Source organism: Liolophura sinensis, chromosome 7, assembly GCF_032854445.1.
Source record: "Liolophura sinensis isolate JHLJ2023 chromosome 7, CUHK_Ljap_v2, whole genome shotgun sequence".
In the NCBI taxonomy this organism is placed as follows: domain Eukaryota; kingdom Metazoa; phylum Mollusca; class Polyplacophora; order Chitonida; family Chitonidae; genus Liolophura; species Liolophura sinensis.
In genome coordinates, this window is record NC_088301.1 from 7212831 (window position 1) to 7239352 (window position 26522).

The window sequence follows — 26522 nt, forward strand, 5'->3', positions numbered from 1 at the left end:
CCCCAAGTGGATTTACTTCAAAAATGGGTTCACAGGATTTAATATTCGTGGTTTTAATCAAGGCAATATGGAAAAAAAAATTCTTACAACTATTTAATTTTCCTAGTTAAATTTTCCTAGTTAAATTTTCCTAGTTAAATTAAATTGGACAGATTTACTCAAGCACATCAAAGGGTGCCTTTAATCCTCTTCAGTTTCCTGCGGTGTCGCTAATCATCGTAATCTGGATCAGAGATTAAAACAATGGGGGATGGATTGTCACAATTAGATTGCTTGCGCAAAGAGATGCCACTTGTTTTCGCACCTTTGATGAGTGATTTTAATCTACAACCAGTATTTCAACCCCAGTCATTAATTCTTGATTAACACAGTCAAGCAGCATGATTAGTCTTGAATTGTTTTTGATTTTAATCGTCCTTTGTAGCCATTGAGAAACTGCTAGGTGTCAAACGGCCTTTGCATTGTTGTACACAAGAGACACACAGCTAATGGGATAGAGTGTGTCAAAGCGACAATCACTGGAAGCCATCACGTGGTTGTTTCTACTTTTCTTTCACTTTACCGGCTTACAAAAGATCAAACTAATGACGAATGAACTCGCACTTTGTTTTACATCCACAAAGTCCTATCACCAGAGTTTATGTACATATATTAAAAGCCTAATTTTTTCCTCCCTGCTGTTAAAATTTAGCTACCCACCAGGATTTCTTATCCCATCTCCTGTCAGTGGGACAAAGATTTGGCAGTGTTTGGCGGGTATAAAACCCTTCCATCTTATGCCGTGAATCCACGCTTTCTTGAGGGCCAAATCGTCTGGAAACTAAAAACTCCATGGTTCTGAGACGACCTGTTTTTACAACCATATGCAGAACAGCAAACAATTTCATGGAGAAATTTGATATGCTTGTTGTCACGTGTGTGGCTTTTTAACACTGAACTAAATGGTGAAGCTATGACAGCTAGTGAAGGTTGGACTTGTATGACGTCATTTGGCAGAGACTACCGAATGTTGGCAGAAAAATGCATAGACCCAGCATCAATCACCCATTGATTTTAATGTCATATTACTTAGATTACTGTACTTTTTTCCAATATTTTTTTTTTCATTCAGTTTAACAATATATACAGGGTAGCTAATTATGAAGAAATAACCAATCTGGACACTAATACTTTATTCTGTGTCTCTGCCTGTCGATTACAATTTCATTTCAGCCTGAACAAAAACTCCTTCAAACTGTTGTCTTCTTTTTGTATGCATCGTCACTTTATGGAATCTCAGATCACGTTCAAAAAGCCAGCTTATTCTGTGCATAAAATTTGCAAATGTAATGAATTCTTTATTTCCCATTGATCAGTGGTTTTATTGCAATAACTGCTTTAAATAGCGTTTTCTGGCTTTGATAAAATTGTGTGTGAAGCTTCATTAGGTATACTTGTAACCATAGTCATGATGGTTCAGGTTAAAAATGCCATGGAGCCTTCTTGGCCGAGGTGGTTAGGGATCCAGTGCAGCAGTGACCAGGAGTCTCTCATCTATCTGGTCGCTGTGAGTCCAGCTCATGCTGACTTACTCTCCAGTCATATGATTGAAGGTCTTCTAGCAACCTGCAGATGGCCATGGGTTTCCTCCCACCATAATGCTGCCCACTGTTGTGTAAGTGAAATATTATGGAGTACAGTGTAAATCATTAAACAGATAAATAAATACCATACAAACATTCTCATTACTTACCAATATTTCCTATGTATTGCATCAGTCAAAAATGTATTAATTTGTGTAATGAACTTTTTGTCAAATATTCAGACTGACATAGAGGCAGCCATTGAAGTGATCAAAAAGGCAGTGGTGCTATGTAACAGACATAGGAAGAAAACTTCTATGATTGGCTCACTCAGCAAAATGGGCACCAAAGTCAACTACAATGATTATACAGAAGGTAACGTATGCCAGTTATTTCAGTTTTCTTAGCAAGACTTTAACATAGAGCTACCTGAGCTGATATATGTGAATTCCTGCATGCACAAATGTGTCATACTGTATCTACCTGGACACCTACCTTATTAATATCAAACTGAAAATTTTAGATTCTGTATTTCTCCAAAGTTTGTCATGAAAATGAGAATCCTTTGAAGGTATTAAATAATAATTTTGATGCCAACAGTTAAGCTTTTCTGATAAGAAACTAATCAGACTTCACAAAAACTCAAATGTGTTGTAATAGAAAAAAGAGTCAAGCAAAATGTGTCATTTGAAGAAAGCTGAACTTCACATGAAATATTGTAACATTGTTTGTATGAATGTCTGCACACAGTGTACATATTAAACATTTGAGTTTCTCCTCTGCTCTGCCCGGTTTCCTCCACTGTAATGCTGGCCTCTGTCGTATAAGTAAATAAATAAATATACATTAGATTGGTGGGAGGCATGCGCAAGACCCTGAGGACTTCGTGTAAGGCTACATGGGGCTGTTTCTCAAATGTATCGTAACGTTACGCTGGCCTAATCACCATGACGTCGCATATTGACGGCATATGTTGCCTTGGTATTTGCGACCTGCATAACGTCACGACCCCTTTGAGAAGCAGCCCCAAGGGGGAGAACACGGTCAGCTGCATACTGCCACAAAAGTCCTAAGAACAATGGAAGCAGGGAAATCTGGTCATAAAGAAGTTTGTCTGGATTTTTTCCAGCCTCATTTTATGCACCTGATTATATGAATATAGAGAATATTGCACAGTGAAGGTTGAATATCATAAATATTTTTCAAGTGAGAGAGGAAAGTGATAATGTTATACATGTATCAGTTCTACCTTTCATGCGAAAAATATTTATGATGTTTAACCTTCACTGTGTAATATTTGATTTATTATTTATATTTTGACAATATTGTGACTTTGTGTATTTGAACAAGTTTAAGCAATGTTTTTAGCTGTAGGCCTTCACAGGCTTATGTATGTAGCGTGATGTGGCACATGACATCTTGTACGACGTCAGGTCTTGTTGCACCAGACAAGACACAACGTTGACTGAACTTCATTATTACATCATTCTACTAAGCTTGGATTGCAATGTTATAGAACAAAATGTTTCGTTTTGTCGTCATGGTGTTGGGGTGTGTAACTCTAGCCAGTGAGATATCACCTGTATCAGTGAAGGAATTCTTGACATTTCACCTTTGTATAAATAATAAAGAATCATTATTAAGTACTTGATTATAAGACAATGTGATCAAATTAAAGGAATTATTATGAAGCTTTTGTTCATTAGTTGAGCAAGGCCATCTTTAAGCTCTTAAATCATACAAAGTCATGTTATGTTTTATTGACAGTGGAAATCCATGCTGAGCTGTGTTATGCTGAGTGTCTGCTCATCAGAGCCCTGCTGACATTCGTACAGGATGAAAACCTCATCAGCTTTGTGAAGGGGGGACTCAAAATTAGGGAGTGTTACAAATGCTATAAGTAAGTCTAAGCTGTGTGTGTGTCACAAGTAAAATGTCAACCACTTTGTGAAGGGGGGACTCAAAATTAGGGAGTGTTACAATTGCTATAAGTAAGTCTACACTGTGTGTATCACAAGTAAAATGTCAACCACTTTGTGAAGGGGGACTCAAATTTCGGGAGTGTTACAAATGCCATTAGTAAGTCTACACAGTGTGTGTCACAAGTAAAATGTCAAGAACTTTGTGGAGGCAGTAGGGAAGGCTACTATTTATACAAGGTATATTTGTCAGCAACCTGCGGATGGTCATGGATTCCTGCCAGGCTCTGCCCAATTTCCTCTCACCATAATGCTGGCCGCCTTCGTACAAGTGCAGTACTCTTGAGTACTGCGTAAAACACCAATCAAATAAATAAATAAATAAATGAAAAAGACAAGGTATGAACCTCTTCACCTTACTGAAGGGAGTAGGCTAGTCAAAATAAGGCACTACTACAAGTGTTGAAAGTAAATTTGATAAAGGACATGTAGTATCGGATTGAAAACATCTTGAACGCTAAGATGTACATCTTGCAAATCTGGAAGTATCTTTGTTCCATCACAGCACTGAAATATTTCTATGTAGGTGTTTGCATATCCGATTGTGTGTCAATCAGTTCATCTGTATCTATATCAGTCTTTTACATGTAAAATGTAAACCAATGTGGTCGCTGTGAGTTCAAGCCTAGCTCATGCCAGCTTCCTTTCCGGTCGAAAGTGGGAAGCCAGGTCTGCCGGCATCCTGCGGATGGTCGTGGGTTTTCCCTGAGCTATGTCCAGTTTCCTCCCACCATAATGCTGATTGCCCTCGTATAAGTGATATATTCTTGAGTAGGGTGTAAACAGGGTGCACACAGTCCTTGAAACTCCTTGAAAGTGCTTAAGAAATACAATTTCATTTTCAAGTACTTTAAAGTCCATAAAAAAAAGACAAATACTCGTGGAAACTCCTTGAAAATATGTGTTTGTCCCAAACTTAAATATTGTCTGCTGACCGCCGAGTCTTTATATCGGGAGCTCGCTGATAATTCTCCCATAATCAGGGCTTCCGCTAGCACTCGCCATTGTCGCAAATTTAGAACAATTTTTTGAAATGGCGATAAAATTTGAAAAAAATGCAAATGTTTTTGGCGACAAATTTATTTACCTAGGAATAAATACAAAAGTTATACAAAATCTACCATGAGAGTTTTCCGTGGTTTTTAGCAGATCTTCCCAATTTTTCTTGTGAAAATAATCCACTTGCTTTCATTTCAAACGGCCTCATCTCGGCAAAACAACAACAGCCTAGGTGTATGGCGATTACTGGACAGAAAGATACAAGAGGGGTCCAGCATTGTTGCAAGTTGACTTACACAAAATAACGCTTGAAATCATTTTTGTTAAATAACGAATGAGAATCATGGCATTTAGGAGGGGGGAGGGTGTCGCCTTTCATCGCCATATGTGAAAGAAAAAAAAAAAGAAAATTATCAAGGGAAATAAATCAAGGTAGAGTTAGACCTGTAAGTGAAGTTACCTCCCATGAAAAATTTAAACTTTTCCACTTAATAAACTATTTTTTTTTTTGGATCCAGAGTAAATTAAATGTTTCAGAATATGTGCCGTTATATATATTTGTGGGCTGTCTGGTTTCTTCCTGTCAGACTGTGTTACTCCAAAGTACTGATCATAATGTTACATTTAAATAAACTGAATTTACAAATTAATTTCGTAACATATTTTCTGGTACAGGAAATTACATTTTACTAGGATCCTACAGATAGGTTGAATAAAGGATTGATTTGTTTTTCATAAAAGAAAAACATGCTGCAAATCATTGGTCCATTATTTTGAGGGCAGTTGTTTTAAATGTAACGTTTGATAAACTCCAGAGATAGCTGGAAGAAACCAAACTGATTCTATCCGCTACACCAAGGCAGATAAAAACGATTTACAGAAGGAGACCTACAAGAGTCATGGCCGCAAGAAGTATGGCTAAAGAAAAATAGTATTTACTACAAAATCTGATTAGTGGCTAAAGTGACTGGCTAAAAAAAATACTGTCCCAAAGGAAGCCCTGCATAATGATATATGGCGTTCATTTTTTTTACTGAGTCAAGGCCGGGTCAAAGAATGTGTCACATTACAGAGGTGAAGGGCAGATATTTCTTGCAAAAGCAAGTGTACTACTCAGTATACATGCATGCAGATTAAAGCATTCAGACTTAAAATATAGTCTATAGTTTGCACCATGGTATGTTTAAACGAGCCTTGAAAATGACAAGAAACTCCTGGAAAACTCCTTGAAAACTCCTTGAATTTCATTTTCATATACCTGTACGAACCCTGGTAAAACACCAATCAAATAAATAAATAAATAAAGCACCATTCAAATAAATAAATAACTGTATACTGTCCACATCCTTAACACAGCACTTGGCGTTAGCCATAGTCATTCATTCATTATCAAAGCTGTATTAAAATGCACATGTGTAGGAATAGACATTTACTATCAGATTTTTAGGAAATCTAATGTGGCCTGAGATAATATTATTTTTCTGATATGTGCTGGGATTGTTATTTTGCCTTATACTTTTGTCATTGTGAAATCCTCTGGTTATTTTCAGGGACTGCCATAAAATTTTGCAGCAGAGGAACTGGTCAGACGAGAAAGACAAGATGCACTTTGAAAGTGGCGTCAGGATGGGCATAGGAGCTTTTAACCTGGTGAGGGGCAGTCTGAATCTTGTGGTTGTGGGTGTAGTTTCAGTAAATAGCACCCCAATACCCTGAATCACCTGAATAGCCAGATCACTGACTAAGCTCTGCCGGCGTAAACACACCTGAATATGTGCTGAATACTTATTCATGGATATTGTTTACCTCAAAATTGTTGATGCAACTACATGTAGCAAGCTTAATCAATAATGATGCAATGGAAAAGTGATCTCATGGTAGTGGCACTTGCTTGAACACCATTGGGCAACTGTTTCTGCGAAGTCAGCTGTTATGCTCAAGGAAGAGAGCGATGGACAGAGAGTCAACCACACAAGGTCAATTTTTATATTTATTTGTACCAAATGTATCTCCTTATTGTCTTTTTACAGACTTGTTTTCTTTCAGTTTATATTATATGAAATATTGTAGAAGTGTGTGTGCTGAACAGTAAACTCAACTTACTTGCAATATTGGTACTGAAATTTTGCGCAGTATGAAATAAAGGTATATTTATATTGTGTGTTACCTTGAAAAACAAGTCTTGAATTCAATCTTTCTTCTTTTCAGATGATCTCCTTACTACCTGGAAAGATTCTTAAGCTGTTAGAATTTGTTGGGTTTTCAGGAAATAAGGTTGGGTCATCTTTCTTTTTTCGTTTTCCTAAAACTAAAACTGGCTATTTTTTGTGTAATACTTGAAACTTGGTAATGCTGGAGAGGTTATTGTTAGAAAAATTGCACAGTCATTTAAATTTGAAGAGGTGTTACATGCACATGAACAAATGACTCTGGGGCCTATGCCTAAAACCTGTCTTTAACTTCACATTTTAAACCTTTCATTATACTACTCAGCCATATGTGGGAAGGTCTGCTAGCAACCTGCAAATGGTTGTGGCTTGCCCCCAGAGGCTTCCCAGTTTCCTGCCACCATAATGCTGGTCGCTGTTGTATGAATGAAATATTCTTGAATATGGTGTAAAACACCAGTCAAATGAATAAATAATTATACTATTCAGTTTAATATGGTCCCATTGGTTGAGATTGTAACACATTTTGTTTTTGCATTTAAACTCCTACAAATTGATCAGAAACACACAGGATACTAGGATAAGATCATCTTTTAAATCTCCTGTTTCAACTTTTTACTTATTTTAAGGTGTTAAAATTCAAAAATTGCTTCAGTGAAATGAGACGGTTCTCAAAGTGGAGATAATTTATTGATGAGGGATTCAATAATAATTTATCTCTTGGAAGCTTGTACACATCTTTCAATCTTTAATATTTCAGAAACTAGGACTTTCAGAATTACAGAAGGGGACAGAACTCAGTCACAGTTTACGTGGGCCCCTTTGTTCTATTATATTGGTAGCATATCACACTGTTGTTAGTTATGTTTTAGGTAAGTATCATTTGAACCACAGTATTTTATAGATTAGCATGTTTATGCATCAAAGTGGGAAGCTGACAAGCTGTGAAACTAGTCTTCATCTACTTCTTCTATTTGGAACGGCTTCTTGTAACAGTACTGAGATGGTTAAACCGCTGGCTTGCTGTAATGATGGACTGTTGCTCCTTTGGCTGTTGCTTACAGTCATTGGGTTTGTCAGGTACTCAACGAAGGTCATAGTGTACACCAGGTACACGGGTTTCCATTGTTATCAGTGAAAATGTTTTTAGTAAAGTGTTAAACGCCAGTCAAACAAATAAATACGGTGAATTTTATTGTATAGCATGGTGTTAAAGATCTCTGCCTTTCTCTCAGAATGATATTTGTAACTTTTCTAGAGTCTTGTTTTTGTATGATTTTTTGTAAATATGCTTTCCATAGTCAGTTCATAATGCCAGTAATACTGTGTAAATTCAGATTGTTGTAACAAAGAGTATTACAGTCTGACAGTAGTGTAAATCTTTGTACACGCCATTGACACTATGGATATGGCTTTTTCTGTGCATGTAATGATTCGTCGTGCTTCTCCTTATCGTTTTTCATGTGTTTTTAATGTTTTATTCATCTCCTTGCATTGTTTGTGGCCTACATCTTTCAGTTAAATGCCTATGCTAATGATTTCAACCAAACAAACAACCTATTGGAACGATCTGATTTATCATACCAGCTTGCAGATATCAAGTAAATCAAAGTGTGTGATAATGGGACTACATCTGTGTTGTATCCTATGTTTTTTTCTTAGGTCTAGCTGATGGGGATATAGATTTAGCATCACAGTTGTTAAAGCCATGTTTACAGAATTATCCAAAGGTAAGAGGATTTTACTTTGATCATTTTGAGTCCAAGCATTCATAAAGAGTGTAACTACCCTAAATAACCTAAATTTTGACCAGAAAGCATTGGAGGCAAAAAAATGTCATGAGATATTACTTGTGTTGCTAATATTTACAATTTCCCAGTATGCTATCATCTTACCTTCCAAACACATCTCATAGCACCTTTCTAATTTCAGTGCAGTCTGGACAACTTAGCGACTTAGTCATGGACAAAATTTTGGGTCATTTAGGGTACATGTATCATACAGTAGGGCCTGCTCTAGTGTTCGCTTTACAACAAGAAATTTTACAATATAGTCTATTTATTTCATTTGTGTCCTGATTAGAGTCTAATATTGAAATGCTAACACTTGGTCAATCTGTATATTGTCTTACTAGTACATTTATTTATTTATTTGATTCACTTTCATGACGACGGCTAGCATTATGTTGGAAGAACTTAACAGTGCTTGTGCTTGAAAAAAAATGTGAACAGTCACACATATCATGGAGGCTTTGAATGAAAACTATCAACTATTGCACTAGTTGTTAATGTATTTTTCTGTGTCTGTAGGGAGCGCTTTTCCTCTTCTTTGCGGGCAGAGTTGAGGAAGTGCGGGGCAATTTAGATGATGTAAGTATATAACTTCTGATATTACTCACATTTTAAGACAGTGGCTGTATCATTAGCATTTGACCAGTTAGCATCATTTTCTGATAGAAAAGAATTGTCATTATGGAAAGAGATTTTATCTGGGCTTACGTATGCCATACTGAGTGCAGTGTAAACAGTTGCGACAGGTGACAGATAAGTAGTTTCTTTGACTGAATATAACTAAGCACTGAGAAAATTGAACAACAACAACACAAAATAAAGAACAAGGGACACTCATGCATTCTCTTTGGTGGAAGAAAGACACAACAGTGGATAAAGCACTGTGGTAGTTCTTTTTCACTGGTTTTCCTTGCAATTTAGACGTTTTTACCTGTTTAAATACCAAACCTTCTGACATATTGTAATCAACCCCTACAGCACACTATATCAGCCTGTGAATTGTGATGTCATAGTGCAGTAGGTCTGTTGCTGTCTTGGAAATGGATGTTTTGTCAGTGTGTCTGGGTACAACGTTATTAATGATTCTGAGCGAATCGTCACCATCGCCCTCACCATCGCCCTCACTATCGCCCTCACCAGCGACCACATGGCGATGTGCCGGAGAGTTGGCTGTCCCGGTTAGGAGTTATGGCCTTTGATTCACATACCTCAGATCACTTCCCTGGCATGTTCTTACTCGTGCATGTTTTTGTTTTTATACATCATCATGAAAAAAGAGCAACTGTGTGTGTGGGTTAGACCTAATCTGATGGCACTTACCCATGTTTCATCCATGTCTGACTCTCTAAAGGCAAATGATGGACGACATGAAATATATAGGAGATGAAAGACCATTTTGGGACCAGTTGTGTCACATTAGGTTTTTCCCATTTAACACAACAGACTGCTACATTTCATCATTTGAAATGCATAAATATAGATCTATGAATGCATTCTCTGAATAGACCTCAATATAAATTTTTTCAAGAAAAAAAAAACGTGGATGTGACGTTACTGCTACCCTTTAGATTCCTTCAGACTTCTGTAGCATCTGATGTTGTAAAACTCCTTTTTGACTGGGTGGGAAAAATTCTAAAATAGCACATCAAACTATTTTCCAGGACAGTATTGAGTGGTCTTTTATCTGATACATACATGTACTTCATTTTATATTTTCTTTGCCTTCAATAATACCCTGCATCAAGTGGTCTGGCTCAAAAGAAAAGACACAAAACCAAATGTGATGAGGTTGTGTCATTAGATGCTGGTTTTTGACATGTACTGAATGAACATACATGTACATGTAGTGATGTGGTGACATCAAGTTTCTGGGCAGATCAGAGAAGAGTGGTTGTAGTTTAATAATACCCTGCCTCAAGTGATCTGGCTCAAAAGAAAAGACACAAAACCAAGTGTGATGAGGTCGTGTCATTAGATGCTGGTTTTTGCCTTTTTGACGTACTGAATGAACATACATGTACATGTAGTGATGTGGTGACATCAAGTTTCTGGCCAGATCAGAGAAGAGTGGTTGTAGTTTAATAATACCCTGCCTCAAGTGATCTGGCTCAAGAGAAAGACACAAAACCAAGTGTGATGAGGTCGTGTCATTAGATGCTGGTTTTTGCCTTTTTGACGTACTGAATGAACATACATGTACATGTAGTGATGTGGTGACATCAAGTTTCTGGGCAGATCAGAGAAGAGTGGTTGTAGTTTAATAATACCCTGCCTCAAGTGATCTGGCTCAAGAGAAAGACACAAAACCAAGTGTGATGAGGTCGTGTCATTAGATGCTGGTTTTGCCTTTTTGACGTACTGAATGAACATACATGTACATGTAGTGATGTGGTGACATCAAGTTTCTGGCCAGATCAGAGAAGAGTGGTTGTAGTTTAATAATACCCTGCATCAAGTGATCTGGCTCAAAAGAAAAGACACAAAACCAAGTGTGATGAGGTCGTGTCATTAGATGCTGGTTTTTGCCTTTTTGACGTACTGAATGAACATACATGTACATGTAGTGATGTGGTGACATCAAGTTTCTGGCCAGATCAGAGAAGAGTGGTTGTAGTTTAATAATACCCTGCCTCAAGTGATCTGGCTCAAGAGAAAGACACAAAACCAAGTGTGATGAGGTCGTGTCATTAGATGCTGGTTTTTGCCTTTTTGGCATGTACTGAATGAACATACATGTACATGTAGTGATGTGGTGACATCAAGTTTCTGGGCAGATCAGAGAAGAGTGGTTGTAGTTTAATAATACCCTGCCTCAAGTGATCTGGCTCAAGAGAAAGACACAAAACCAAGTGTTGATGAGGTCGTGTCATTAGATGCTGGTTTTTGCCTTTGTGGCATGTACTGAATGAACATACATGTACATGTAGTGATGTGGTGACATCAAGTTTCTGGGCAGATCAGAGAAGAGTGGTTGTAGTTTAATAATACCCTGCCTCAAGTGATCTGGCTCAAGAGAAAGACACAAAACCAAGTGTGATGAGGTCGTGTCATTAGATGCTGGTTTTGCCTTTTTGGCATGTACTGAATGAACATACATGTACATGTAGTGATGTGGTGACATCAAGTTTCTGGGCAGATCAGAGAAGAGTGGTTGTAGTTTAATAATACCCTGCATCAAGTGATCTGGCTCAAGAGAAAGACACAAAACCAAATGTGATCAGGTTGTGTCATTAGATGCTGGTTTTGCCTTTTTGGCATGTACTGAATGAACATACATGTACATGTAGTGATGTGGTGACATCAAGTTTCTGGGCAGATCAGAGAAGAGTGGGTTGTAGTTTAATAATACCCTGCATCAAGTGATCTGGCTCAAGAGAAAAGGACACAAAACCAAGTTGTGATGAGGTCGTGTCATTAGATGCTGGTTTTACCTTTTTTGGCATGTACTGAATGAACATACATGTACATGTAGTGATGTGGTGACATCAAGTTTCTGGGCAGATCAGAGAAGAGTGTTGTAGTTTAATAATACCCTGCCTCAAGTGATCTGGCTCAAGAGAAAGACACAAAACCAAGTGTGATGAGGTCGTGTCATTAGATGCTGGTTTTGCCTTTTGGCATGTACTGAATGAACATACATGTACATGTAGTGATGTGGTGACATCAAGTTTCTGGGCAGATCAGAGAAGAGTGGTTGTAGTTTAATAATACCCTGCCTCAAGTGATCTGGCTCAAGAGAAAGACACAAAACCAAGTGTGATGAGGTCGTGTCATTAGATGCTGGTTTTACCTTTGTGGCATGTACTGAATGAACATACATGTACATGTAGTGATGTGGTGACATCAAGTTTCTGGCCAGATCAGAGAAGAGTGGTTGTAGTTTAATAATACCCTGCCTCAAGTGATCTGGCTCAAGAGAAAGACACAAAAACCAAGTGTGATGAGGTCGTGTCATTAGATGCTGGTTTTACCTTTGTGGCATGTACTGAATGAACATACATGTACATGTAGTGATGTGGTGACATCAAGTTTCTGGGCAGAGAAGAGTGGTTGTAGTTTAATAATACCCTGCATCAAGTGATCTGGCTCAAGAGAAAGACACAAAACCAAGTGTGATGAGGTCGTGTCATTAGATGCTGGTTTTACCTTTGTGGCATGTACTGAATGAACATACATGTACATGTAGTGATGTGGTGACATCAAGTTTCTGGGCAGATCAGAGAAGAGTGGTTGTAGTTTAATAATACCCTGCATCAAGTGATCTGGCTCAAGAGAAAGACACAAAACCAAGTGTGATGAGGTCGTGTCATTAGATGCTGGTTTTGCCTTTGTGGCATGTACTGAATGAACATACATGTACATGTAGTGATGTGGTGACATCAAGTTTCTGGGCAGATCAGAGAAGAGTGGTTGTAGTTTAATAATACCCTGCATCAAGTGATCTGGCTCAAGAGAAAGACACAAAACCAAGTGTGATGAGGTCGTGTCATTAGATGCTGGTTTTACCTTTGTGGCATGTACTGAATGAACATACATGTACATGTAGTGATGTGGTGACATCAAGTTTCTGGGCAGATCAGAGAAGAGTGGTTGTAGTTTAATAATACCCTGCCTCAAGTGATCTGGCTCAAGAGAAAGACACAAAACCAAGTGTGATGAGGTCGTGTCATTAGATGCTGGTTTTTGCCTTTTTGACATGTACTGAATGAACATACATGTACATGTAGTGATGTGGTGACATCAAGTTTCTGGGCAGATCAGAGAAGAGTGGTTGTAGTTTAATAATACCCTGCATCAAGTGATCTGGCTCAAGAGAAAGACACAAAACCAAGTGTGATGAGGTCGTGTCATTAGATGCTGGTTTTACCTTTGTGGCATGTACTGAATGAACATACATGTACATGTAGTGATGTGGTGACATCAAGTTTCTGGTCAGATCAGAGAAGAGTGGTTGTAGTTTAATAATACCCTGCATCAAGTGATCTGGCTCAAGAGAAAAGACACAAAACCAAATGTGATGAGGTCGTGTCATTAGATGCTGGTTTTGCCTTTTTGACATGTACTGAATGAACATACATGTACATGTAGTGATGTGGTGACATCAAGTTTCTGGGCAGATCAGAGAAGAGTGGTTGTAGTTTAATAATACCCTGCCTCAAGTGATCTGGCTCAAGAGAAAGACACAAAACCAAATGTGATGAGGTCGTGTCATTAGATGCTGGTTTTTGCCTTTGTGGCATGTACTGAATGAACATACATGTACATGTAGTGATGTGGTGACATCAAGTTTCTGGGCAGATCAGAGAAGAGTGGTTGTAGTTGTTCTGGTCTGTTTCCACTTTTGTCCAAAGTATCCAAATGATTAAATCATTTGATGTATTCTCTGAATTACAAAGAAAAGTATTGATACATAATACATGTATCCAGCCCGATGTTATACAAGGTATATGGAAATATATGATGACAATTGTCACTGCATAATCTATGGTACTAGGTGGCGTGTAATTGCGGCTATTTAAGCATTTACATTAACAGTTAGAATACAACCTAAGCTGTGGTGAATTGAAAAGAGGCCATATAGGTTAGGTGACCATTTGCCAGCTATCACACTGTCTTCACTGTTCTGGTTTTACTCTCTGTGTATGTTTTTAACTATACTGTATTCCAGCATATAACCCAGAATTCCGCTGGTGGACTAAACATCCCCAAAGCCTGGTCTCTTTTCATTGTTTTAAAGTGGTTGTAAATTAAATGTGATGAGGACACAACATTTGGAGTAATTCTAGACCAGCGATGTCTAATAAATTACAGTTAACATTACTGCATTTGTTTTATTTAATTCTGTTTAGCATGGTGCTAGCAGGTCTGTAATTTTCTACAATTTATCCATTTACATGAACAGAATAAAACTCTAACTGAGGTACATGTATGCTGACGAGGCTGTATTTCATCGGTTACGTGTGACCATTTGCCATTTATCCCATTGTCGTCACCATTGTAGTTTTACTCTCTAGGATGTATGTTTTTGATTATACTGTGGATTTATGCTGTGTTTCAGGCCATCATGAAGTTTGAAGAGTCTATAGATTCCCAGCAGGAGTGGCGACAGTTCCACCATCTGTGTTTCTGGGAGCTCATGTGGTGTCATTGGTGAGAGAGTGCAGATATGATACACTCATTAACACAGGCTCAGGCTTTAGTCTTATTCTCTGATGGAAACTAAAACATTTCCTGCCTTAACATGGCAGTTCCAAGCTGTCTGGAAACACACTGGTATCTTAAAACAATGTTTAGGTGTTATTTTGTAGTTCTGAGTCTCAAGCCTATTTCTGTGAAACTGCACACCCCATAATAGGGGAGTTTCTTGTTTGAAATCTTTAATCACTGAAGGTAAAAGAAGTCCCACATGATCTGTCAGATGTTGGGCAACTCTGTTTGATTACATATACTGTATTAAAGATGGGCATCTATTAAAGGGTTCAGTTAAAGTTACCTGGAGTAGACAAATGATGAAGAGAAATAAGAACCTGGGCATTTGTTTACTTTTAGAATTTTCTGAAGGTGTGTCATTTGTGCGTTCAGAACACAGTGAGACATGTGATGGGTAAAGTGATGCTATCAAAAATTGCAAAAGTCACATGATACAGTAGAGATATTTTTACCTTCAGCAACAAAAGAGTTCAATCTCAAAACTCCCCTGTTGATCACTACATCTGGTATTGTTTTGTTTTGTTTCTATATGTTTAATAAACTTTATTTCATCTCAGATTTGGCCTGTAAAAAAGCAGTTTCAGAAAGACATAAAGGTATTCAAATGATATTTTGATGCCAAAAACTTAAAAAACTCTTGCGGCCCTATGTTAAAATCAGGTGAATCATTCAGAATAACACAAAATGTATCACTTGAAAAAGAAAAAACTTTATTGATAAACTTTGCAATATTCTAGAGAGTAAAGGTAAACCTTACCTATGAACCAGAAGATAACACATAGTTGCAGTTATTTTTGTTTGTGTATGTTGCAGTTTTAAAGGGGATTGGCTGATGGGGATGAAATATGCTGAGAAGTTGTGTAAAGAGAGTCGGTGGAGTAAAGCAACTTATACATACCAGAAGGCTTGTTTCTTGATGATGTGTACAGACCAGTCTGAGGACACAGCTAACCACATCAACTACTTAATGGGGTCAGTATCAATAGGGGTTTGTCATTGTTCAGATCAGGCTTCCACATCAGCTACTTAATGGGGTCAGTATCGATTGGGGTTTGTCATTGTTCAGATCAGGCTACCACATCAGCTACTTAATGGGGTCAGTATCAATAAGGGTTTGTTATTGTTCAGATCAGGCTACCACATCAGCTACTTAATGGGGTCAGTATCAGTAGGGGTTTGTCATTGTTCAGATCAGGTTACCACATCAGCTACTTAATGGGGTCAGTATGGATAGACACTCAATCCAGCTACATGTACATGTACAGGCCTCCAACCACATCAGCTACTTAATGGGGTCAATATCAATAAGGGTTTGTCATTGTTCAGATCAGGCAATATCACTCATTCCAGCCATGGGCCACCAACCACATCAGCTGCTTAACTGAGTCAGTATCGATAGGCGTTAGTCATTGTTCAGATCAGGCTACCACTTCAGCTACTTAATTGAGTCAGTATCGATAGGCATTAGTTATTGTTAAGATCAGGCTACCACATCAGCTACTTAATGGGGCCAGTATTGATAGGGCTTTGTCATTGTTCAGGCCATATCATTCCAGCTAGAGGTCACCTACCACATCAGCTACTTTATAATGGGGTCAGTATGGATAGACACTCATTCCAGCTAGAGGCCACCAACCACATCAGCTACTTTATAATGGGGTCAGTATGGATAGACACTCATTCCCGCTAGAGGCCACCAACCACATCAGCTACTTTATAATGCAGCCAGTGTGGATAGACACTCATTCCAGCTAGATTCCACCAACCACATCAGCTACTTTATAATGGGGTCAGTATGGATAGACACTCATTCCAGCTAGAGGCCACCAACCACATCAGCTACTTTATAATGGGGTCAGTATGGATAGACACTCATTCCCGCTAGAGGCCACCAACCACATCAGCTACTTTATAATGCAGCCAGTGTGGATAGACACTCATTCCAGCTAGATTCCACCAACCACATCACCTACTTTATAATGGGGTCAGAATGGATAGACACTAATTCCAGTTAGAGGCCACCAAACACATCAGCTACTTTATAATGGGGTCAGTATGGATAGACACATTCCAGCTAGAGGCCACCAACCACATCAGCTACTTTATAATGGGGTCAGTATGGGTAGAGGCTCATTCCAGCTAGAGGCCACCAACCACATCACCTACTTTATAATGGGGCCAGTATGGATAGACACTCATTCCAGCCAGAGGCCACCAACCTCATCACCTACTTTATAATGGGGCCAGTGTGAAATGTCACTCGTTCCACCTAGAGGCCACCAACCACATCAGCTACTTTATGATGGGATCAGAATGGATAGACACTCATTCCAGCTAGAGGCCACCAACCACATCAGCTACTTTATAATGGGGCCAGTATGGATAGACACTCATTCCAGCTAGAGGCCACCAACCACATCAGCTACTTTATAATGGGGCCAGTATGGATAGACCCTCATTCCAGCTAGAGGCCACCTATTACATCAGCTACTTTGTAATGGGGTCAGTATGGATAGACCCTCATTCCAGCTAGAGGCCACCTATCACATCACGGTAGATCCAGGATCAATCCTTGGTCGAGTCACACCTAAGACTTTAAAAGAGGAAGTTGTAACTTCCTCGCTTGGCGTTCAGCATGAAGGGGATAGTGCAACGACTGGTTGACCCGTATCAGTATAATGGCTCGGGCGGGGCGTCTTACTTGCCTTCGGTAAGTCGTCTCAGTGATGCAGCACTAAATAAAAGAGCGGTGGAAATCCGTCCTGCAACAAGGAGGCACATTACACGTGCATGCACCCTAATGATTCCTTCGTCGTCATATGACTGAAAAATTGTTGAGTACGACGTTAAACCCCAAGCACTCACTCACTCCTATCACATCAGCTACTTTATAATGGGGTCAGTATGGATAGAGGCTCATTCCAGCTAGAGGCCACCTATTACATCAGCTACTTTGTAATGGGGTCAGTATGAATAGACCCTCATTCTAGCTTCATGTAGATGTACAGGCCTCCAACCACATTAGCTACTTAATGGGGTCAGTATTGATATGCGTTTGTCATATGTTTAAATCCGGCCATATCACTGATTTTAGCTACGGGCCTCCAACCACATCAATTACTAATTGGGGGCTGGCCGTGGGGTTCAGCCTGGTTTCCTCCCACCATAATGCTGGCCAGTGTCGTATAAGTGAAATATTCTTGAGTACAGCATAAAACACCAATTAAATAAATAAATAAATACTCAATAGGGGTTTGTCACTCTTCAGATCAGGTCATATCACTGATTTTACTGCCGGCCACCAACCACATGAACTACTAAATTGTGTCAGTATTGATAGGGGTTTACTAGTCATTGTTCAGATCAAGTCATATCACTGATTTTAGTAACGGACCTCCAATCACACTATCTACGTAAAGGGGTCAGTATTGTTAGGGGTTTGTCAATTGTTCAGATCAGGCCATATCACTCATTTTAGCTACAAGCAGACAAGCCACCATCCACATGAGCTACTTAATGGGGTCAGTATTGATAGGGGTTTGTCATTGTTTAGATCAGGCTACCACATCAGCTACTTAATGGGGTCAGTATTGATAGGGGTTTGTCATTGTTCAGGTTAGGCGATATCACCGATTGTAGAAACTACAATGAAATAAGTACAACAATCATATGTATATACATTAGGTATGAAAACACTATTCATGGTATGGAATTTATTTGTCCATGTTGAACAGCTTCAAATAAATACAGTGTACACAAGTACATATAAGGCCTGTATTTCAGGGAAATTCCCAAATTAAAACAGAGGATAGCTGGAAAGTCCCTACCCATAGAGAAGTTTGCCCTGAAGAAAGTGACCAGGTATGATGAGCAAAATCAGCGACTGACCCTGCCTGCTCTGGTAAGTGAAGAAACTGGATTATTTAAATTCTTCAACCTTTTTTCATATTTACAAGGTGTATATTCAAGCATATTCTGAAGACATTCATTCTGTGTTGACTGATAAGATACTTTCTGTGGTGCCAACAGGCCAATCCAACCCATGTAGTTTTGTCTCCAAAACAAATTAAACATGTAAATAAACTGCACTGAAAGTTGATCTTTTATGTGTGAAATGGTTGAGGAATTGGAGTACCTCACCTTATCTATCATAATTTCTCACTCTTAGGCTGTGAGTTCAGGCTTTGTGTATACTTTGACAGGTATTTTTTTTATTTATTTGTATAAATGAGAAACATAACAGACACCTTATTGTCTTATGTTTTTTATTGTTTTTATATTTTTGTTATTATTTACCATGTGAAGGGCAGTCAGCTGTTTGAATTGAATTCCAATGACATCACAAAGTGTTTTGCCCCATGCAGTTTAGTGTATTGGAATAGATTGTTTACACATGTACATATATGCATAAGCGCTCATTGAAGTAGTACTATAATTCTTCAACTATTTCTTATGTTTGCAAGGTGTTTATGCAAGCATATTCTGAAAGCCTTATTCTGTGTAGACTGATAAAATTATACTTTTTGTGGAAAGGTTGGGAAATTAAATAAAAGTTGAAGAACTTGATGTCACATCACTGGCATCCAACAGTATAAACATTGATGCTGACTTCTTTTGTTTTCTTTTTACTTCAATGGATAATTTACCCCAAAAATGTGTAATTAAGTTTATCTCCAGAGGAATCTGAAAAAGAAAGGCATTTATGGACCTTCTCCTTACTTGATGAAACCGGAATGGTGTTTTGGGTGAAGATTTCTCTTGGTGTTCAAATATAGTAGCTTAAAAAAAATTTTGATGTCAAAAGTACAATGTATATGTAAATTATCTATGATGGCATGATCAAAACTTTAAAGGTGAACTGGAAATATTTTTGATTTGCTACTCAAATTTAGGGTAATAAGACATTTTGATGGTTTTGCTTGATTGTCTGTTATTGTGTTTGGGTTATATTAAATTTATAACCTACATGTGATCAGAAGTAACATTACAAAAACTGAAAATTCCGTAATATTTTCCACATTCCAGTGTTTGTCCCCTTGATTTAGAACACCATTCCATTGTTATAGTCTTGACTCATTTATCCAGTTAAACTTTTTTATTGACCGATTCTTTGATTGAGGCAAAACTCCCAAGCATTTCTTATGTATGTATTTTTATCAGTATTTATCGAGAAGAAAAATTAGTAAATAAAGTTTTATAAAGACTTCAGAAATTTATACAATTGAACAGGAGAGGCCTTGATTTAAAGAGCATATTTGCAAAATGAAAAAAAAAAGATTTGCAGTTGACATTTAATTGCATACATATTGAAACAAATGAGATTCTGTCTACAGGAACTGGTATATGTTTGGAACGGCTTCTCTATCATCGGACAGAAGCAGGAACTACTGGCGCCAATGCTTACTATCCTGGAGTCCACCATTAATGATATCCTCTCAAAGCCAGGTAAAGTTTAAGGCTTCACTGTCTAAGAGAGACAAAATACTCCTAGCTGAGTTACATGTATATCTCAAGTGAAAGTTTTTAGCATATAGTCCCCATGGTTATAAGTTTTAATTCTTTAGAATTATTTTCTATTGAACTACAAAGCTCAAAGGATAGAAAAAGTAAGCAATAGCTGTACTGTTTTCAGTGTCACCATATCATGAACCTGTTATTAGATTTGTGGTGTGTTACCCAGTGAGAAGGCAGTTCCAGCAATCCTTTGTATCACTAGTTTAGTGATGTCCACAGAAGTTACATTGTGGCCTCTGTTATCTGGCGAATGACAGCAAATACAGAGAATCTGGGTGAATATGGAGGCTTATGGAAGGCAGTACGATACTACTGTAAATCTTCAATCTTTCGACTTCTAAAACACTTTTGTGGTAGAATTTATGCATACAAGAATTATGTAAATGACACTAGAATGATTTGTGTGTGTCATTAAAGATGCAAGCTTCATAAAACTCCACAAATTATTTGCCTATACTTCTCTTATAATATTGTTTGCAGAGGTGGTTGAAGAATGAGGGTACATGTGCCTTCAGGCGAAGTCTGGGGTCCAACCACATGTGTTTTAGTCATACATGGGGGTGCCCATGTAGTTGTATTTATGTTGTGTTTTATATGGAACAGATACTCACCTACAAAAACAGTGTGTTAACCACTGTGTTAATGAACTGGTAGATGTACTTGCTTTAAAAAACTAATGAGTCCAGCTCATGCTGGCTTCTTCCCCAGTCATTTGGGAAGGTCTGCCCCCGGGCTCTGTCCGACTTCCTCTCACCATAATGCAGGCCTCCGCCATATAAGTGAAATATTCTTGAGTACGACGTAAAATATCAATCAAATAAAGAAATGAATTAAAAAACTAATGACAGATTTAAAAAAGAATGTTAACATAAAGCTTTCGGGCCACTTGCACAAAATTTCATAAATCCGTTTTTGTTGTAAATGACAAGAAAGTTTACAACTTTTCTTGTAAATGACATCACCTTATGACACTATAACCTAGACAATGTCTTTTACGAAAAAATCTATGAGAAACTTTTTTTATTATAATCAACATCATTTGAAAGTTTTCTTTTCTATTAAACAACACATCTGGGTTAAATACCAACTGAGGTCATACTGCAGACTTAGAAAATGTCACACCGAAAACTTAATAGAACATGTCATCCTGAAGACTTGGAAAATGTCAGTCATAGTGCAGTACTTGATTACTCACTCATTTTTTCTTTCCACCAGTGAATATGACACACAAAGCTGCTCTGCATTTGGAACCCTCACACATCACAAGGACTGTGGTTTACTCCAGGACCAGCTTTTCCTCCACTTAGTCCACTGTTGTACATGCGAAGTATTTGGGAGCAGGACATTGTCCACCAATCAATTTCTGTATTATAATGTGCATATTTTGTTACACCTGTGTTTTTATTTATTTATTTGATTTTATTATTTTATTTTGATTTTTTTTTTTTTTTTGCACCATACTCAAGAATGTTTTACTTAAACGATGGCAGTCAGCATTATGCTGGGAGGAAACCAGGCACAGCCTGGGGGAAACTGGAGAGGTAGCCAGCATGAGCTGGACTTGAACTTGATCTGCTTTTGTTCACAGATAGCTTTCAGTATTACTGGGATGACTACTGTCTCACTCTGTTGATGAAAGGGATCTGTCTCAAATACAGAAAGCAGCCGTTCCAGTCTGAACAGTGTTTCAAAGAAGTCATTGCACAGTGAGTCTCTCATACAACCACTTGTTTTTTGTTTTGTTCTGAATGCTACTGAGACATCTTGATTTACCCCTGTCCATAAGGTAGAATTTGTCTGTCAGTGTGTTCATGTTTTATTTACATTGTAAGGAAGATATCTCAAAAATTATTTAACCAAGACCATTTATTTGGTACTCTCTTTGTTAACACTATTATCAAGGTCAAGGTTTTTGAAGAACAGTGCTGTTTTTTCTCTACCTGATTTTATAGATGTTACGGGGTTTTTTTTGTGGTTTGAGTGTTAACTGTTAATTATAACAAGTGCATGTGGGTGTATTTTCCAAGAACGCCCATAACAATAAAGATATTCAATTAGTTACATGGTTACTCAGTGATAGGATACAGAAATATATGGTGTCAGTCATTCTCATATTGGATGAGGTATCAGTTGAGCCCAGTATGAAGCTCACTGACACCATATGTTTCTGTATTCTATCACTGAGTAACCATGTAACAAATTTATCCTGCAAAGGCCAATCAATTGGGTGCAGAAGAATGATGTACAGGTGAATCGCTTCAGCGGTGTGACATTTGCATTCATAACCCAACAAAGGGAGATAATGTACGAAGCAGACACGTGATGTCTGCAGGATTCAAGAATATATCTGTACCCTCATGACTGCTGTTGTCCAATGAAGAGTTATTTTTCTTATACAGGAGAATTTTATTCATTTTTTGTGCATTATACATAATGTACAGCATTCAACATGGTATTTCCTATCAGCTCATGGTATATTTTGTCTTCACGATGACTGCTTAGTTGAGACATGGACTTTCACTTCCATAAAGTACATATTCCAGCACAAGCAATGCTGTTCAGACTGTTAACAGACAGCTTACAGATTTAGCCGAAGAATTGAGTGTTTGGTGTAGCTGATGGAAAGTAACTCCACCGGTGAATGTTAGATTAATTTCTTGCCATAGGCTGAACCATTAGACTTGAGATGAACTGATATGGGCAGAGGGATAATTTCCCACAGCAACGTCGCTGTCGTGTACACTACCTCAGCTCAGATCACAAGCTCTGGATCAATGTTTTTTGATGTTTGTTCAGCTTTGGTCTTGTGCCAGCAAGGCAAGGTGGTTTCCTGCAGATTCTTTGTGGTCCCCTGCAGAGTCTTGGTGGTCTCCTGCAGACTGTTTTTTGTTTAGACTCAGTGTGGTTCCTCCACACCCAATGGTTTCCTCACTTTGGTTTCCTCTAGACTCAATAGACCCTTGGTTTCCTGTAGACTATTTATGGTTTCCTCTAGGCTATGTAGGGTTTCCTCCAGTCTGTTTGGCGTTCCTTCAGACCATATTTGGTTTCTGTGAACTCCTTTGGTTTCCTTTGGACTCCCTTTGGTTTCCTGCAGATCCCTAGCTGTTTCTTCCAGATTCCCAGTTGTTCCTCCAGACTATTTATGGTTTCATCCAGTCAGTCTGTGGTTTCCTCCAGACTCTGTCTGGTTTCTGAGTCATACTTGTATATCACTCTTGTTGTTCATATTTAGCTTCATATCATATTTAGATATATCTTCACCTATGAATTACCTGGTTGTGGTCCTCCATACCTGATCAGATTGGAAATAGTGCAAGTGACACGTGACCTGCTATATCCGTTAGTTTTTTTTTTATCCTATCATTAGTTAGGTTTAAATGTAGCATTTTAGCTCACCTAGACAGAATGCCTCCAAAATCCATCCAATATTTTGTTCTCTCACAGCAGGAAGAGCTGTTGAGACCAGGGGTTTTGTTAGCACAGCTCTATGTTAAGCATGTTAGCAATCAGATTTTGTTGTTTGAAAGTATTTGGATTTGCAAACTGTTAAAGGTCAGTAGAGTTAGACTTACTGTGTAATGGCTGACTGTTTTGTGTATTAAATCCAGTGAGAAGGACATCAAGCATGATGGTTACCTGGTGCCTTATGCCACAGTGGAGTTAGCCTTATTGTACATGTCTGAAGGTCGCATCGCAGAGGTCAGCAAACTGCTGGAGAAAGCCAAGTAAGTTCACACAGAAACAGTTATTTCGATGAAGTGTAAAGGAATAATTAAAGTCTTCTGTGCATATTGTAACAAAATGTTGATCGCTTTGTCATTGTGATTTATTTATTTGATTGGTGTTTTACGGCGTACTCAAAAATATTTTACTTATACGACGGTGGCCAGCATTATGGTGGGAGGAAACTGGGCAGAGCCCAGGGAAAATCCACAACCATCTGCAGGTTGCTAACAGACCTTCCCACGTACAGCCGGAGAGGAAGCCAGCATGAACTGAACTTGAACTCCTAGTGACTGCATTGGTGAGAGGCTCCTGGGTCATTACGCTGCATTAGCGCGCTAACCAACTAAGCCACGGAGGCCCCTCTTTGTCATTGTTAAGATGTTCATTAATGTATATGTATACTAGCCTCAAATAAAAGGGCTACTGACACACTTTATATAATACCAAAAGAACATTATGTCATAAAAATTTAGCAGAATAGTACATGTACATATATTTTAGCTTTAAATGAGCTGCATGTTATGAATCTGAGGTCTGTCATTTCCTGGGTGAAATACTGTCATTGTGTCTTGGACTATATATGTATTCAGCTTGTGAATCAGGAGATGTCTGACTGAAAGTAAAAATAACTTAACCTCGTTTCATTTTACATGAAGCCTAAATGCTTGAAACCTGCTCTCTTGGAAAAAGTGCAATATATGTACCATAATAGTTATAAAACAGCTGTAAAATGTTACCAGCATTACATATACATTAAGCTTGCAGTCTATCCATTCGGTGATGTCAGCATACTCTCTTATATCAAAAAGTATCAAATAGTTCTGTTATTCGTTGTAATTTAAGTTTGGTTCATGGCTTCACTGAGACAAGTTACCAGCCATGTGTGATTTTTGTGCAGTTTCATACATTTTTATAAAATTTATGATTGTTATTATTTGCTGTGCTGTGGACTTCACTATATAATCTGATGGCTCAAACCAGTAGTGGATGTATTGTTTTTACAGTACATTCAAAATACTTGTTAGGCTAGCAGTTTGCTCTGGACACTTCAGTTTTCTCCACCCATCAAACCATTGTTGTGTATTAAAGTGAAATATTCTTCAGTACAGCTGGTGTTGAACTTCAAAGGAAAAATGCACTAAACTAGTGGACCATGTGAAAGTTAGTTGAATTCAAATGTTTTCCAATGTACCCCAAAGAATTTGAAAATCAGAGAAATGTTGAAATAAAAAATGATTTTGAAGTATGTGAAGTTCAAATCATACTTACATAACGCAATTGTTTATAAATATTGATTTAACATCTATATGTGTAGTGCCTTTGTGGTTTTGAGACGCTGATGAATTGTCAGGTGATGTCAGTCCCATGAAATAAGTGTCTATCATGTCAACGCCATTATAAAGTGTCTATCATGTCAATGCCATTATAAAGTGTCAGAGGTGTCAACATCCTGATGAAATGTCTTAGGTGAAATGTCCGAAATGTGAACACCCTGATGAAATGTCTGTGGTGTCATTGCCCTGATGAAATCTCTGAGGTGTCAACATCCTGATGAAACGCCTTAGGTGTCTACACCATGTTGAAATGTTCGAGGTGTGAACACCCTGATGAAATATCTGTGGTGTCAGTGCCCTGATGAAATGTATGTGGTGTCAGTGCCCTGATGAAATCTCTGAGGTGTCAACACCCTGATGAAATGAATGTGGTGTCTGAGGAAGTATCTGTGTTTCAACTCTGTGATGTAGTCTGGTATCATGGCATGGGGATGATGATAATGTGGTTTGTATTCATCGACTATCTGATGGGGACCTTTTTTTTTTTTTCAGAAAAAATTACAAAGGGTACCAACTGGAGTCTCGGCTGCACTTCCGCATCCATGCGGTGCGTACCCAGCTGAACCTGGTGGAGAATGGTGATGTGTTACCCTGTACCCCGCCTGCAACCCCTAAAGACAAAGCCAGCTCTATGGACTTCTTCACAAATGATGCTTCCACCTCACAACAGGCAGCTGTGCCATCAGAATAGAACATCAGACTAACCACTGTATTCTTTAATAAACTTTTTGACTTGTGACAAGGTATCTTCAGAGGTAATTTATGCAAAAATATAATCATTTCATTTTGCACACAGAAATCTGAATGATAATAATTCTTAAATTTTATCTGTATATAGATTGAATAGATATATATAGATATAGTTGTGTCGAAGTAGGTGAGATGAGAGTGTGAGAGCCCTGAGATAGGTCAAGATGTTTGTGTACATGCCTGTGATTCTTGGTCGGAAATATGTCTGCATACATGTATATATAGTATATAGACAGTATATACAGTGCTACTGGATGCTTCTTCACATAGCCTATTGGGATGCATTCCTATCGTCGGTCTAATTGCCACTGGTGAGAGATTCAGTCTGACCTGCAGAGGACACAATGTGATGTTCCAGTGTTGCAAAAGTTGCATCAAGTCCCGTTAGATGCAAAGATGCTACAGTGCTCACTGATGACTCCACTGACGTCAGGTTTGGTGAAGGCACGATGTGACGTTCCAGTGTTCTAAAAGTTGCATCAAGTCT

General features: G+C 38.2%; 1 protein-coding gene across 1 annotated transcript in view; it reads left to right on the forward strand.

Annotated features, from left to right (window-relative positions):
* The window catches only part of LOC135470227 (tetratricopeptide repeat protein 39B-like), a 46073-nt gene extending 19991 nt beyond the window's left edge, over positions 1 to 26082 (forward strand). The window contains exons 5-18 of the mRNA XM_064749042.1: positions 1805 to 1937; positions 3330 to 3462; positions 6091 to 6190; positions 6749 to 6814; positions 7469 to 7580; positions 8371 to 8438; positions 9018 to 9077; positions 14557 to 14648; positions 15522 to 15680; positions 18492 to 18609; positions 20042 to 20153; positions 21811 to 21928; positions 23834 to 23950; positions 25778 to 26082. Coding sequence (XP_064605112.1) covers positions 1805 to 1937; positions 3330 to 3462; positions 6091 to 6190; positions 6749 to 6814; positions 7469 to 7580; positions 8371 to 8438; positions 9018 to 9077; positions 14557 to 14648; positions 15522 to 15680; positions 18492 to 18609; positions 20042 to 20153; positions 21811 to 21928; positions 23834 to 23950; positions 25778 to 25976 — 1587 coding nt within the window. The 3' untranslated portion in view covers positions 25977 to 26082. The remainder of the gene's footprint in view (positions 1 to 1804; positions 1938 to 3329; positions 3463 to 6090; positions 6191 to 6748; positions 6815 to 7468; positions 7581 to 8370; positions 8439 to 9017; positions 9078 to 14556; positions 14649 to 15521; positions 15681 to 18491; positions 18610 to 20041; positions 20154 to 21810; positions 21929 to 23833; positions 23951 to 25777) is intronic.
* The last annotated feature ends 440 nt before the right edge of the window (positions 26083 to 26522 follow it).